The following is a 15,654-nucleotide window of genomic DNA, read 5'->3' as shown; positions in this document are numbered from 1 at the left end:
AGTGTCCGAGTCCCCATAGGCCGTGGCAGTGGGGGTCATGCGGTGTCCGAGTCCCCATAGGCCGTGGCAGTGGGGGTCATGCGGTGTCCGAGTCCCCTGCTCCTCAGACTCATGGGCTCCAGGGGCCACCTCTCGTTTGGTGTCATGGCACATTAGGTGTTAATTAGGAATCCTCTAAAGCAAAAATGAACTGCCATCCGCACGTCTGCCCAGTTGGTGCTGAAAGGGGTCCTGGCCTGTGGGAGTGGGCGGGGGCAGGCATGCTGGGAGATGGCTGGGAGCCTGTTTTTCTGTTACATGACAGTAAGGTGAAGCTGGTTTATATGCTTTAGAAAGAGCCTCCACCCCCCACTCCCATCTGAAACTTGGTTGTGTTTGAGAAGTAAAGGAACATGAAGTCCCCAGCTCTCTGCAGGGACAGCCCTCCCCTGGCAGAGACACAGGAGAACTCAGGCACTGGGCCTGGGACAGGAGCTGAGGCCCTGCTGCCCCACCTTCCTCTCCAGCTTAAACCAGGTCCCCTGGAGGAGACGTACATTGCCACGATCCTGCGGGAAATTCTGAAGGGCCTGGATTATCTGCACTCCGAACGCAAGATCCACCGAGACATCAAAGGTCCTGCTGGGGGTGGATGTGGCTCTTGTAATGTCCTGAGCCCGACTGACCTTAGAGAGGCTGGGGCCGGTGAGGGGCAAGTGGCTGGTGGTGCCCAGGGTCTGGGGTATAGAGAACCCTGTGGCCACTCTGAAACTGAGCAGTTCTGTCTTGCTGCATTTCTAGAAGATACTGTTTGTAACAGTTTCCTTGTACGCTGAGGAAACCAGCTGTGGACCGAGTGTAGGAACGGCCACGCTTAGCCGGAGTTGTTGGTTCCCTGTGGCTCACAGCACAACAGCAGGTGTAGGCTTGAGTAGCCCCAGCGTGTGGTCTGGCCCTGCTAAGTGCGGACATGAGGTTGGGCCAGCCTGTGGGGAGGGACTTGCCACCAGCACTGAGTCATCTCTCTCACGTAGGGGACAAGTCTGGTGGAGCAAGGGGCTTCCTGGCAGGCCCATGTTGGCCACACCTTTGGTCAGGGTCACCTCTGTGGTAGCCCCCAGTGGGCGAAGTCGCTTGTTGTTGGGATTTGTTGTAAAAGCCAAATGCAGGGAGAGCCCTGGAGCTCGGAGTGGAGAGCTTAGGCTCCTTCTGGCAGTGCCCCTGTGGCCCTAGGTGGCCCTGGTTTTGAGAGTGGCAAGGAGGGCTGAGGTCCTGAGGACAGCCCTGCTGTGCCCTAGGAGGCCAGGTGGATGATACCCTGGCCCTTCTCAGGGGGCCCTGGGTGGAGCCACGTGGAGCCTGGGATGACGTCTGCCTGTCCTGTGTCAAGCAGCTGCCAACGTGCTGCTCTCGGAGCAGGGGGATGTGAAGCTGGCGGACTTTGGGGTAGCAGGGCAGCTCACAGACACACAGATTAAGAGGAACACGTTCGTGGGCACCCCCTTCTGGATGGCACCTGAAGTCATCAAGCAGTCAGCCTATGATTGGGGGGGGGGGGGGGGGGGGGGGCGGGCGGGTGCGGGCACCACGCCTGACTGGGGTGCTCAGGGCAGCGACAGTCCTTGTGTTCTGTCCAGGCCGACATCTGGTCCCTGGGGATCACGGCCATCGAGCTGGCCAAGGGGGAGCCTCCAAACTCGGACCTCCACCCCATGCGTGTCCTGTTCCTGATTCCCAAGAACAGCCCCCCCACACTGGAGGGCCAGCACAGCAAGCCCTTCAAGGAGTTCGTGGAGGCCTGCCTCAACAAGGACCCCCGATTCGTAAGGCCCGCCTCTGGCCTGGCCCCTTCTGGACGGGCATATGGAGGGAGGGCATTTGCTTGGGGTGGGCAGCAGAGCCCGGAGGCCTAGGCCCCCCAGCCTTGTAGCTGTGAGGACCTGCCCCAGTCCGGGCTGCATCACATTTGCTTCCCTGAGGCAGAGCTTGGCTGGGCCCAGTGACCGGTGTTCCCCTGACCCCCCACAGCGGCCCACGGCCAAAGAGCTCCTGAAGCACAAGTTCATCACACGCTACACCAAGAAGACCTCCTTCCTCACGGAGCTCATCGACCGCTATAAGCGCTGGAAGTCCGAGGGGCATGGCGAGGAGTCCAGCTCCGAGGACTCTGACATGTAGGGACCTGGTTTATCCTCATGGTGACCCTGGGTGCTGTGACGTGGGTGGTCCCCACTCCAGAAGCAGGGGCGTGGGCCCGAGGGGTGAGGGGGACCAGATAGAGGGTTGGGCAGGGCCTGCTGAGGCATCGGTTGGACCCCGTGGCCTGGCCGAGCGCCGCCCAGTACCTTGGGTTTCCCTTGGCCGTGAGGTGTGCCCTGAGGCCCTTGTGCCTCCTGGCCCTCTCCCCACTGACCCTGGCAACTCTTGATCCTCTTCAGTGATGGCGAGGCGGAGGACGGGGAGCAGGGCCCCATGTGGACGTTCCCGCCCACCATCCGGCCGAGTCCACACAGCAAGCTTCACAAGGGGACGGCCCTGCACAGCTCTCAGAAGGTCTGTTCCCGGCCTGGCCGCTGCCTGCTGTGCACCCCTGGGGCCGTGGCGGGGGGCGCTGGGTGCGGGACCCAGCTTTGTCCACCCAGTGTCTGGGGCTTGGACAAGGAACTTGGGAAAGGCAGGGGTGGTCTGAAGGCCACTGGCACTGGGCCTGGTGTGGAGACCCCAGGCCCCAGCACGTGCTGGGAAGATGAGGGCCTGTTAGGAGCCAAATTTGTGAGGAGGGGGTGGGAGTCGCAGGCCCTCAGAGTCAGGCCGTCTGGGTGGCTTGATGGTTTTGGGGCCAGCCCTGGGCATGTGCCCCGACAGGCTGCTCCCAGTCTCCATCCTTAGCCTGGAAGGGATGGGAGTGCCCTGCCTGTCACCCACACTGCTCTGCTCACCCTGGGCCTCCACTTCCTTTGCAGCCCGCAGAGCCTGTCAAGAGGCAGCCAAGGTCCCAGTGCCTGTCCACGCTGGTCCGGCCTGTCTTCGGAGAGGTGAGAATGGAGCTGGGGCTGGGCCTGGAGTCCCGCCAGGGACAAGGCTGTGACACTGTGCCGTGGAGATGTGCCCCTCACAGTGCTGTGGGGCAGTTTCAGCTTCTAGGTTTCCTGCAGCTGATTAGGGGCTGGGTTTTCCGAGTGGAAGAAGCAGAATCTGCTGTGATGACTCCTTTTGTACTCCCAGACCTGCCAAGGTTCTCTGGGTTCCCAGAGTGACTTTTTTTTCTTCAAGTGCAAACACAGATGCCTCTTCCATAGAGAAAGCAGAGAAGATGCCGTCAGGGTCCATCCAGGGCAGGTGCCTCCCTGGTTAGTCACATGACCCTGCATCAACGTCACCTGCTAATGGGCAGTCAGCACCGTTCTCAGAAATGTGATGCAGCCAGGAGCTCTGTGCCCAGGGCGTGGCCAGTGGGCTTGGGCCCAGGTGTGCCCTCCAGGAGCCCCACCTGGAGCCTGGGGAGGATGGAGGATGTGGGTGAGAGGTGGTGACAGGAGAGCCTGCCTGAGGATGGCAGAGGGTGGAGCAGTCGAGGGACACTGGCCCCAGCCCATGTGGAGGCCCCAGTGAAGCAGCCACTCAGGCCCAGGTCCCGGGCAGCCTGCTGACCTAGCCACAGCCCCCTGAGGGTGGGTGACACCCGGTGACAGGAGGCTCAGAGCTGGTGTCCTGACGGAGGTCAGATCTGGGCCTGGTTGTGCAGTGTGCTTTGGGAGTTTCTGGGCTTCGTGTTTTTGGGTCTGATCGGACCCATTCAGTGGCTTCCATGACCCTCAGCTGGGAGGAAGCCATCTGGTCCCCTCCTGAGGACCGAGGCCCGAGATTCCCTGGAGTGTGGAGGGAGGCCTACGTAGGGGCTGTGGGGAAGGACCACTGGAGTCCCCATCGGCAGGGCAGGCTTCCTTGGGCCACCTCACTTCCTGGCTTGCTGAAGGGCTCCCGGGTCCTAGGCAAAGGCCCTGAAGGCCTCCAGCATGACTCTGGCCAAGCAAAGGAGCGGGTTCCCTGAGGGCCTGTCCTGGGGTCCAGGGTCAGGCAAGGTGGTCTCTCCATAGCTCAAAGAGAAGCACAAGCAGAGCGGCGGGAGCGTGGGTGCTCTGGAGGAGCTGGAGAACGCCTTCAGCCTGGCCGAGGAGTCCTGCCCCGGCATCTCAGACAAGCTGATGGTGCATCTGGTGGAGCGAGTGCAGAGGTGAGGGTGGCTGGGCCATAGGGTTGGGGAGAGCACCCCCGCCAAGCAGCAGCTGGACGTGGGGTGAGGTCCAGTGCTCACTCGTGGGTGTGGCTGCGCTTGGAACTGCATGGGTTCGCTTCACTCCGGGAAGGGGCGGCGTGGCATCCTCTTCCTTGTTCGGACCCAGCTCACAGGGCCATGGAGACTTTGGGGCTGGAGAGAGTGGGCAGGGCCAGTCTCAGTGTCTGAGGAGTGTCTCAGGGTCCCGGCCTCAGTGGCCACACGGCTGTCCTCAGCTGACCTCTGCCACCTAGTGGCTCCCAGGAGCTGCTCTGACACGCTGGTGGCAAAACATCAGAGCTGCCCCTGTGCTGACTTGAGTCCTTAGTAAAGAGACAGGGCAGGACAGAGGCTGGGCCCTCCACCGCCCAGTGGATTTCGGGTCCAACCGCCATGCCGCCGGCAGATGCCCTAAGTCCTGGTCCACACCCAGGGACCCCTTCCGGGCACCCCTGGGCAGCAGCTCTGGGGGTGGGGTCTGGGCCAATCAGTGCTGCTCCTGAGACCCTGTGCATTGGGGACACTTCAGACCCACGTGGTGCGGTGGCTTGTCAGGGCTGCCACCGCCGACTGCACACCCAAGAGGCCGTCAGGAGCCTGGGCACAGAGGTGCATGCACACAGCGGTGGGCTCTTTTCTCTGCAGGTTTTCACACAACAGAAACCACCTGACATCCACCCGCTGAAGCGCGCTGCTGTTCAGATAGGGACAGAAGGTCCTTTGTTTTTGTTCTGAGCTCCACAAGAACTGTGCTGACTTGGAAGGTGCCCCGTGCTGTTTCGTGCCTGCAGGGACACGTCAGATCCTGTGGGCCTCACATGCCAGGTCACCGTCTCCTTCCACCCCTGCAGTGTGCTGTTCTGCACGTCAGGGGATGCCGTTCCACATGTCCACTGCCCTCCTTCCTCTCCTGGCCCAGCAATAGCGCTCACGGGGGCTCCAGCAGCCAGCGTGGTCCTCATGAGCTATGCCTGGGTCGTCTGCAGACTCACACAGCCCTATGGCCGCTCAGACCAAGGCGCAGAGCAACTATCAGGGCAGCTCTGCCTCCTCCTCCCATGAGGTGGGGAGAGGCAACAGGACAGCCCCCAGAGTGCCCTGGCCGCTGTCCTCCCAGGGCCCATGATGGCCATAGATTTGCCTTGTGGTGTTGGATCAGGTACTGTGTCTGCTCATAAGTACTTGTGTCATCCAGAATGTTTTGTTTTTTAAGAAAATTGAATTTACTTGTTTCCTTAAATATTCTGAGGTTAATAAGTTAGTTTTCATAGAACATTGAGAGGCCCCTGCCACTTTCAATAAAGACCTGACTTGGAGACATACAGGTGTGTCGGGGGGCAGGCCCGGACCATGCAGGGCTGCAGCGTCCCTGGTCCCGAGTCCTCATCACGGCACTCAGAGACTGCAGCCCAGCCCCCCCTTCAAAACGCCCTGTGACTGATCCCTGGGCTCTGCTTGGCCCACTGGAAGAACAGAGCAGGAAGAGGAGTATGCAGGTGGGGAGGTGCTGTTTATTTTTAATCAACTGTGTGTGGACAAAGCAGTCACCTGTCTACTTCCCGTTGGAAGGAATGCTGGGCACTAATAAATTAGAGGACCCCACCCTCCCAGGGCACAGGGGGACTTTGGTTTCTGCTTCTCCAGAGGTACATGGGGAACAAGCGTGGCTTCTGCTAGACTTGCTGAGCTATGACCTGCAGGGCAGGCCCCTGGGGCTGCCACTTGGTTCACCAGATGGAAGGTCAGCATGGCTGTGCCACACTTGTCTGAGAGGGTCCTGGCAGTGGGTATGCAGGGCGTATGGCAGGGCCTCTTTTCCAGTGCTTGCTCTAGGCCAGTCCTCAGCAGAGACCCTGCTCTGGGGAGAGAGGCAGGGTGTGCCCAGGCTTTGGTCCGACGTCCAGAGCACTGCTCAAGCCCTGTCTGTGTCTATGAGCCAGGGGCCTGGGGGCCGAGGCGTGAGCGGCTCCGCGCTCGAGACCTGCACATTTTTCCCAGGGCCCCAGATAGCTGGCAGCATGCACTAGGCCTTGGGTGGGGGGCATGAAGCCCCTCCCAGATGTTACGTGAGGCCCACCCACACTGTTGGTGCCAGTGGGGATCCGATGAGACTACAGCCACTTCCCATCTGTTGAGAAGCCTCAGGACAGAGGCCACCTCTGTGTCCTGCTGTTCTCTGTAGTTGTGTCCAAACCTGGGCAGGTTGAGCGTCATTCCTCCTTTCCCCTCACCATCCCCTCCAGCCCTGAGGAGGGTTGGGGGCCATCCTGCACGATGCTCGGGGCCCTCTCGGCCGAGCTGCTGGCTCCCTGGATCACCTCCATCCACCTGGAGGAGAGGGCGGCTGTCAGACCAGTAAGCCAGCTTGTGCTCAGACACTGTCCCAAGAACCCAGGTTATGGGACAAGCAGGACAAAAGAAGGGTTAAAAACCTGGGGCCGGGTGCAGTGGCTCACACCTGTAATCCCAGCACTTTGGGAGGCTGAGGCAGATGGATCACTTGAGGTCAGGAGTTGGAGACCAGCCGGGCCAACATGGTGAAACCCTGTCTCTACTGAAAATACAAAAATTAGCCAGGCGGCATGGCACATGCCTGTAATCTCAGTTACTCAGGAGGCTGAGACAGAAGAATCGCTTGACCCTGGAGGTGCAGGTTATAGTGAGCCAAGATTGTACCACTGCACTCCAGCCTGAGTGACAGAGGGAGACTCCATCTCAAAAAAAAAAAAAAAGCATTGCTGTTTTTTGGGAAATGCTGGAAGCATTGCTCAGCCCTTCCTTTCCAGGGCCCAGAAAACTTGCCTCCACAACACCATGAGTAGAAACGGGAGCTGAGGAGATACTGATGTTCCTTGGGGTCCCAGTCAGACCTGGGCAGCTGACCAAGGCTGCCTGCTACAAAATTACCTTTCAAATGTGTACTTGCTCTCAGCTCGGAAGAAGTAGACATGGGATTTAAACTGGAGCTTGAAAACGTAGTCTTTGTGTATGCCATCGGCCTCCTGGGGGATGCTCACGCTGTAGCCCAGCAGCGGGAGGCTGGCCAGTGGGTAGTCATCCTGGAAGACAGCACAGGGACACAGGGGTTCCAGGGGCTGGGAGCACCCATTCCTCTGCTACCTGCACAACGGTGGCACATACAAATGCTCACGGGCCAAGGGAGCACAGGGTGGGTGGGCAAAGCATGGGAGGGCAGAACCAAAATACAAAAGGGACACAGGTGGGGAGGGTGAGTGTCTGCCAGCATCACTTGAATCAGGCTCCAGTGAAACCCCAGTACCTGATGAGTTTTGTAGAAGAACAAACAGAAATTGGTAAAGACGACCCAGAGCTTCTGCCAGCCATGACTGTTTTTGAACTTTCTTAGCAGATATCCTGAAAGCTGGTTCTGTCAATAAAGGAAAAGTGCAGGTGCATTAACCAGCACCCAGAACCCCAGCTCCATCTCCCTCAGGCCTTGTGGGAGTGGGTTTGCTCCCCGAGACTAACTACCTGCATGCTTTCTCCGGCCGAGGCCCTGATTTTACCTCTGGACTACTATGGACGGCAGCTTTATCAGTACTTAAATCCAACAGAAGCATGTTAAAAACCTAGAGTGACATTCCAGGCACCACGTAAAATGAGTTCCTTTTCCCTGTGCATAATAAAGTCAGTATTCAATAACCAACCATCCACAAACCCATCGAACAGCAGGAAGAGAGAAGACACCTTAAGAGATAGTACATTGAGCCAAGTCTGGAAGGTTCTTTAAAATGATGGGTGGGGGAGAGGCAAGTAAAGGCACACACAAGATGCCCCACTGCAGCCCCATCCCTAAGCCTGTGGCATCTGTTCTGCCAGGATTAGGCTTTGGCGCTGGAGTGGCTGGGCTCATGGGGCTCACGTGAGCCTCCCGCCTTCAGGGCGGTGCTCAGGGGTTGCACTCTGTGTAAGATGGCGGGTGCCGGCCTGGCTAGGACCCTGCTCAGATCTCAGGTGTCCTGGGCTGGCCACAAGCTGGCGGGCTCACGTCAGGGACCTGCTGCACCCTGACCTACCCAGGGTCATCAGGGGAGAGGCTTGGGCTGGGGTAGCTCCTGAGCCCCTGCCCAGCAGATTGTGGCTGGGGGGGAATTCTGGGGAAACAGCAAGAAGGACGAGCTCTGGGTGGAGTGAGAGAGCAGACTTAGGGAAGGGTGCTGGGGCACCAGGCTGAGGAACCTGGCGACCCACAATGGCAGACGGGGCCCATGCAGTGAGATAGGGCAGACCACCCTCTGTGGCTGGGTGCCCAGGCAGAGCCTCAAGCTCCAAGCCCAAGGTGAAGGGTTTCGGAGGCGCTGGGAGTGGGGGCTGCGGGAGGATGTGTCTAGGCTCCAGCTCCAGGCCCTGAGGACACGCCCTCCCTGCTGGACTTCATCAGAGACACCAGACCTGAAACACCCTTTTCAGAGAGGGTTTGACTGGATGAGGGGGACTTCCCATACCACCTTCTACCAAGGGGAGAGTAAGAGGCAGCTCTCTGGGGCCAAGCCTGCCTGCTGGTACCCTCCTGAGGTCCCCTCCTCAGCAACCAAGTGCAGAGAGGGCTGGGAAGCTTCCAGATGCCCTGAGGCGGTGCTCATGTGGTCGTACCTCGACAGCTGCACTGTGGTCTGCCCTGGACACGCTGGTGTTCCGGTACCAGCACACATGCATTGTGGTGTTGGCCCGATGCTGGCCATGCCCCTCCAGGGAGCTGCGGGCACCCCGAGCGTCATCTTCTGACTCCTGTTCCAGAGATACCTCGTTGGGGGATCCTGGGGAGAAGTCAGTGTCTCAGGGGGGGACCCCCTGTGGCCTCTGCTTGCAGATACTTCCACCCCTTGGGTTCCTCTCGGTTGGCCCTGGGGAAATGGGGAGCCCTTGGTGCTAGGCCAGCTGCTGGCTGAGAGCAAAACTACAGGTGCTTCTGCCAGAGCAGCCCGATTGACCCCTCTTTCCACCCAGGCATGAGGCGTAGCCTGGAACATTCCTTGTGGAAGGGGCTTGTGTGGGAGCTTAGCAGACCAATGGGGACCAAGGAAAACAACTTCCAGAAAAAGCCGCCTTAGGTGTAGTGGAGGTCTCCTGGGGGGTCGTGGCCAGTACTCACTGGGGGGACGAGTGCACACAGTGCTGCCTGGCAGTGCAGGGGCCGTGTCACCGCCACTCTTGGCTGCTTGGATTGCGTTGTTCAGGTCGAGCATCCACTTCTCTTTCTCCAGCCGAGTGCTGCGGGGAGGAGGGGAGGGCGAGGCTCAGTGGCTCTGCTCTCCTTTGTGTAGGGCCCCAGCCCTCAGGGGAGGGCGAGGCTCAGTGGCTCTGCTCTCCTTTGTGTAGGGCCCCAGCCCTCAGGGGAGGGCGAGCCTTCACGGCACCTGTTCTCACACATTCCGCTTTGTCCTGCCTGATGGGTGGCGAGGACTGGGAAACGTCCCCTCCAGCGAGAACAGCAGGGAGGAGAGCTGGGAGGGCCCTGAGTCAGCCTGACCCCCAGGGTGCTGTGACAGGGTTGGGGGAGCCAAGGCAGGGCCCCGGACCTAGAACAGGGGTCTGCAGGGGTGTTTGTTCCTGAAACAATGTTCTCTACACCTCTGATGCTGAAATGCAAGATTGGCCCTGGTTCATGATTAAGTGAACATTTCCTGGTAGGAATTGAGTGCCCTGTGTCCTCTGATGCTGGCCAGGGCGCTGCAGAGTCGGAGCTGAGACTCCTCACAGAGCACAGTGTGGTGCTGGTGACCCTGCAGGAGTCCCTGCATCCCGGCCACCAAATGAGCTCCGTGTCATCCTTCTGTTGATCTTATTTGGGGAGGAGGCAGCTGTTTCCACTTGCTTCTGTGCCATAGCCTGGTCTGTCTCATGCGAGTCTATACCACACTGGGACTGGGAGGCAGTGTTTGGCTGGGCTGGGTGTAAGCTGCCCTGCTGGGGCTTTGATCACTAGCTGCTGGCACTTCTTGACGTGAGGGTTGGGGAAGCACCTGTGCCCTGGGAGACCACAGGTGCCTGCCCACTCACCCACCCCATCTTTGGAGGCACTGTGAACCAGAGGGCAGAGGGAGCAGCTCCACAGCACTGGAGTCTGCCACTTGTGGGATGTTGTCAGGGTCAGCAAGAAGCCCTGCCCCTGACAAGGGCAAGGCTGCTCCTTTGGTTGCATAACTTGGAAGCAGAGCTCAGAGGCAAAGGGGGCACAACCCTGAGGCTCCACGGCCCCTCACAGCTCAGAGGACTCGAGGCTCATGGCAAGAAGTCCCCACCCCGCCATCCAGGGCTGCTCAGGATGAAGATATGGAAGACCCTTACCTGGCTGCCACCACGATTGTTTTCTGAGCCGCATAGATGGTGAAACAGTGTGGAACAGACCACTCATTCTCACTTTCTTCCACCTGTGGGTGGGAGAAAAGGTCCAAATCTTGTGGCCAAGAAGGAACTGACAGCCTAAGCCTGAGCAGGACACAAGGTGACTGCTGGCAAATGCTAGGTGGGGCTTGGAAGCCCAGTGCTGTCCAAGTGCACACAGACTCTACAAGAGGCCAAGGAGGACACTGGCATCCTTGCGCCATGGCAGCTGCACCCCAGGGGGTGAGCCATGGGCCAGAGGGCACCCAAATACTCACCGGGGGGTCCAGCACTATTAGCTGAAAATCAAGCAAAGGAAAAAACATTGAGCATTTTCATTATCCAAAAGGGAGTTGGACAATTCATTTATGAACTAAAGACCAAAACTTAACAGAGCTAGATTCAAAGAAAACCCACTGGGGATTAATTTTAATTATAAGTGGTTAGATGAAATAATTCCAAAATAAAATATTACCAAATCTAATCTAAAAGCACACACAAGGAATTGTCCCATGATCAAGTAAGGTTTTGGGAATGCAAGGATGGTTCAGCATCAGAAAGCTGATTGATAACATTCATCCTATCAGAAGTCAGAGAGAAAAAGGGAGATCAATTCTCTACATGCTGAAAATGCCTTTGCCAAAATCCAAGGTGTTATTTCTGATAATATCTCTTAGAAACAGAAGGAAACCGTGTTAACATGATAAAGATCTTTTCAAGCCAAGAGCCATCATCCTCCCCTAACAGTCAGGAACAAGGGCCAGTTCTCTGTCCCCAGGACCAGCCAGTTACCAACAACTCCACAGAATGGACAGCTTCCCTGTGCAGAGCCTGGTACACCAACCAAGCCACTCACTGGACATCAAAGATCTGAATCAGCATAAGCAAGGGCAGGCAAAACATCGTCCAGATGTCAGTCTTCCCCTAAGTTGACACAAAAATTTATTGCAATTTCAACTGAAATCTCCACGGTGTTTTTGGAAGGAATTTTCCAATGACTTAAAAGATTACTTGGAAGAATTAAATGCTTGAGAATAGCAAAGAACATTTTTTAAAAGGAGGCAGAATAAGGGATGGAATGCGTTCACCCAAACAGTGACTATCTCATATGACACCACTAACTAGAGAGAGTGGACTGATGCTGGGCGGACAGGAATGGAGCAGAATGCCCAGAAAGAACAAGTGCAAAGACAAAGGCTTCCATTTGATAAAGAGTCTTTGACATCACTGAGAAAATGAAGGATTCAACAAATAATGGGGAGAAATGTTACATCCCAATCTAATATCTATCAAAACAAATTCTAGGCTGGGCGTGGTGGCTCACAACTGTAATCCCAGCACTTTGGGAGGCTGAGGCGGGCAGATCACAAGGTCAGGCGATCAAGACCATCCTGGCTACTATGGTGAAACCCCGTCTCTACTAAAAATACAAAAAATTTGCCACCTGTAGTGCCAGCTACTCGGGAGGCTGAGGCAGGAGATGGCGTGAACCCGGGAGGCAGAGCTTGCAGTGAGCTGAGATAACACCACTGCACTCCAGCCTGGGCAACAGAGCAAGACTCTATCTCAAAAACAAAAACAAAACAAAACAAAAACCCAAAAAACAAAAAACAAATTCTAGGGAGATTAATTAAATGAGAAAAATGAAACCGTAAAAAGGTGCTAATATAATATTGGCATGGGGAAGAAGAACTTCCTAAGCCCATACAAAGGATAGAAACCCTCAAGGAAAAGACAGCCAGAGCTGACCCTGATAGGCCCTGATTTTTCAACTTTATGATGGTGTGAAAGTGATAAGCATTCAGTAGAAACTGAACTTCAAGTGCCCATACAGCCATTCTGTTTTTCACTTCCAGTATGGTATTCAATAAATTATATGAGATATTCAACACTTTGTTATAAAACAGGCTTCATGTTAGATGATTTTACCCAACTGTAAGCTAATATATGTTCTGAGCACATTTAAAGTAGGCTAGGCTGGCTGGGCGAGGTGGCTCACGCCTGTAATCCCAGCACTTTGGGAGGCGGAGGTGGGCGGATCACAAGGTCAGGAGATTGAGATCATCCTGGCTAACACGGTGAAACCCCGTCTCTACTAAAAAATACAAAAAATTAGCCAGGAGTGGTGGTGGGTGCCTGTAGTCCCAGTTACTTGGGAGGCTGAGGCAGGAGAATGGCGTAAACCCGGGAGGCGGAGCTTGCAGTGAGCTGAGATCCGGCCACTGCACTCCAGCCTGGGCAACAGAGTGAGACTCTATCTCAAAAAAAAAAAAAAAGAGTAGGCTAGACTAAGCTATGATATCAGATAGGTTAAGTGTATTACATGAATTTTCATTTCTTTTTTTTTTTTTTTTTGAGGCAGAGTCTTGCTCTGTCACCCAGGCTGGAGTGCGGTGGCGCGATCTTGGCTCACTGCAACCTCCGCCTCCCGGGTTCAAGTGATTCTTGTGCTCAGCCTCCTGAGTAGCTGGGACTACAGGTGCCCACCAGCACACCTGACGAATTTTTGTGTTTTTAGTAGAGACAGGGTTTCGCTATGTTGGCCAGGCTGGTCTCAAACTCCTGACCTAAGGTGATTCGCCCACCTCAGCCTCCCAAAGTGCTGGGATTACAGGCGTGAGCAACTATGCCCTGTTAAATGCATTTTTGACTATGATATTTTCCTCTTATAATGGGTTTATCAGGACACAGCCCTATCGTAAGTTGAGGAGTGTCTGTTTCAATTCACACCTTCAACAAGCATTTGCTGGGTTCCCTGTATGTGCCAGATGCCATTCTAGAGTAAGAGAAACACAACCCATCAAGATGGAGTTTAAATTCTACAAGGTAAAACCAAATTGCAAGCAAAGTAAAAAGGCAGTTACTGAGAATAATTTGTGACTTAATAGGGTTGGTGAGCATTTTTACCATATAAATATTTCACTAATGTGTACAAAAAACTCAGACCAATGGAGACCAGAGTGACCAGCAAGCTGAGTGATTCCCAAGAGGAAAAGCATGGAATGCCAGGACACAGGGACCAGGCTGGCCTCCCCGGCAGTCCACAGGGATGAAAAGTGAGACGACGGGGCTGCTTGATGGGGCTGCTCGCCTTACCCACTTGGGAAGAGTAAGAGAGATGGGTGCCTAGCACTTTCCCTGGTGGAGGGAAAGACGCATGTTTAGACCTAGCTCCTGCAGGTGGGCAGGTCAGCTGGCACAGGTGCTCCAAAAGCAATTTAGCAGGAGTGCCCAAGGCCGTAAACACCTTTGCTCAGACAAATCTACATTTTGGAATTGATCTGAAGGACATAGTTAAGGATGTGCAGAAAGACAGAGGCCCAACAATGTTACAGTCCTCAACAACCAGCCACAGCCAAGCATCCAATGACAGGTGACTAGTTAAGTGAACTGGGGCTGCCATGAAAGGAAAGGAAAATCAGTGCCCTGACAAAACAGCCCGTGGGTGATGGCAACTGTGCAGCAGATGCCTATAGCCATCACTGCTGAGTGGTACAATCATGAGGGAGTTCTTTTTTTTTTTTTCCTGTGGGTTTTTTTTTTGAGACAAGGTCTCACTCTGTCACTGGGACTGGAGTGCAGTGGTGCAATCACAGCTCACTACAGCCTTGACCTCCCGGGCTTAAGTGATTCTCCCACCTCAGCCTCCCAAGTAGCTGGGACTATAAGCACACACCACTATGCCCGGCTAATTAAAAAAAAAAAAAGATTTTTAGAGATTTGGCTTTGCCATGTTTCCCAGGCAGGTCTCAAACTCTCAGCTTCAAGCGATCCTACCATCTTGACCTCCTAAAGTGCTGGCATTACAGGTGTGAGCCACCGCACCTGGTCAGTGATGAGTGATTGCTATCTTATATTTTCAATTATTTTTTATATAATAAAGGTGTAATTTTTTAAAGTATACTTTAAAACAAATGGGGTCTGCTTCCAGTGGTGGCAGATGAGCTAATTCAATCTGACCTCCTCTTGCCTGAAAAGTGGAATTACATTTTACAAACACTTGGCCGGGCGGGGTGGCTCACGCCTGTAATCCCAGCACTTTGGGAGGCCGAGGCAGGCGGATCATGAGGTCAGGAGATCAAGACCACCCTGGCTAACACAGTGAAACCCCGTCTCTACTAAAAATACAAAAAAATTAGCTAGGCGTGGTGGCGGGCGCCTGTAGTCCCAGCTACTCCGGAGGCTGAGTCAGGAGTCTGGCTCTATCGCCCAGGCTGGAGTGCAGTGGTGCAATCTCGGTTCCCACCAAGCTCCACCCGCGGCGATAACGCAAGACTCCTCCCCTCAAAAAAAAAAAAAAAAAGAAAAAGAAAAAGAAAAAAAAATTTACAAACACCTGCCTGAGGGTTTTGGTGCTCATTATCAGGAGGAGGCAGTGCAGAGGGATGAGAGTGGACAAAACCCTTGAAGAAAGAACAGGGAAAGAGGACCCCAGGGAGAGAGGACCTCAGGGAAGGAGGACCCTACTGGGGGAGGAAGACCACAGGAAGGGAAAATCCCAGGAAGGGAGGACCCCAGGGAGCAAGGTAGGACCCCAGGAAGGGAAGATCCTAGGGAAGGAGGACTCCAGGGAGGGAATATCCCAGGGAGGGAGGACTACAGGGAGCAAGGGAGGACCCCAGGGAAGGAAGATCCCAGAGAGGGAGGGAAGATCCCAGGAAGGGAAGATCACAGGGAGTGAGGGAGGACCTCAGGGAGGGAGGAAGGAGCCAAGGGAGGGAAGATCCCAGGGAGGGAGGGAAGACTCTAGGGAGGGAAGATCCTAGGAAAGGAGGACCCAGGGAGGGAGGACCACAGGGAGGGAAGATATCAGAGAGGGAAGACCACAGGGAGTGAGGAAGGACCTCAGGGAGGGAGGGAGGACCCCAGGGAGGGAAGATTACAAGGGAGGATCTCAGGGAGGGAACATCACTGAGAGGGAGGACCACAAGGAGGGAAGACTACTTTAGCATTGTAGTCAAGGCAAATAAGCCAAAAGGGATAGGGCAGAGTTGGGGATTAGAGCCCCTAGGTCCATGGCACCCTAGGCAGGAGGCCTGGCAGGGCCATGGGGA

General features: G+C 55.6%; 2 protein-coding genes across 3 annotated transcripts in view; one reads left to right on the top strand and one right to left on the bottom strand.

Moving 5' to 3' along the window:
• STK25 (serine/threonine kinase 25) overlaps nucleotides 1–5,577 on the top strand; it is a 22,052-nt gene extending 16,475 nt beyond the window's left edge. For both annotated transcript variants that reach the window (XM_026449085.1, XM_026449084.1), the window contains exons 5-12: nucleotides 507–615; nucleotides 1,373–1,525; nucleotides 1,612–1,802; nucleotides 2,008–2,153; nucleotides 2,418–2,532; nucleotides 2,943–3,014; nucleotides 4,077–4,213; nucleotides 4,901–5,577. In XM_026449085.1, coding sequence (XP_026304870.1) covers nucleotides 507–615; nucleotides 1,373–1,525; nucleotides 1,612–1,802; nucleotides 2,008–2,153; nucleotides 2,418–2,532; nucleotides 2,943–3,014; nucleotides 4,077–4,213; nucleotides 4,901–4,940 — 963 coding nt within the window. In that variant the 3' untranslated portion in view covers nucleotides 4,941–5,577. The remainder of the gene's footprint in view (nucleotides 1–506; nucleotides 616–1,372; nucleotides 1,526–1,611; nucleotides 1,803–2,007; nucleotides 2,154–2,417; nucleotides 2,533–2,942; nucleotides 3,015–4,076; nucleotides 4,214–4,900) is intronic.
• A 175-nt stretch (nucleotides 5,578–5,752) lies between these two features.
• Nucleotides 5,753–15,654, bottom strand: part of FARP2 (FERM, ARH/RhoGEF and pleckstrin domain protein 2) — a 141,545-nt gene continuing 131,643 nt past the window's right edge. Inside the window, exons 22-27 of the mRNA XM_026449083.1 lie at nucleotides 10,565–10,647; nucleotides 9,369–9,487; nucleotides 8,870–9,033; nucleotides 7,536–7,643; nucleotides 7,163–7,314; nucleotides 5,753–6,583 (exon numbers count right to left, since the gene is read on the bottom strand). Of these exons, the coding sequence (XP_026304868.1) occupies nucleotides 6,466–6,583; nucleotides 7,163–7,314; nucleotides 7,536–7,643; nucleotides 8,870–9,033; nucleotides 9,369–9,487; nucleotides 10,565–10,647 (744 nt within the window). The 3' untranslated portion in view covers nucleotides 5,753–6,465. The remainder of the gene's footprint in view (nucleotides 6,584–7,162; nucleotides 7,315–7,535; nucleotides 7,644–8,869; nucleotides 9,034–9,368; nucleotides 9,488–10,564; nucleotides 10,648–15,654) is intronic.

This window comes from Piliocolobus tephrosceles, chromosome 11, assembly GCF_002776525.5.
Source record: "Piliocolobus tephrosceles isolate RC106 chromosome 11, ASM277652v3, whole genome shotgun sequence".
NCBI lineage: Eukaryota > Metazoa > Chordata > Mammalia > Primates > Cercopithecidae > Piliocolobus > Piliocolobus tephrosceles.
This window is presented reverse-complemented; position numbering and strand designations above follow the sequence as displayed.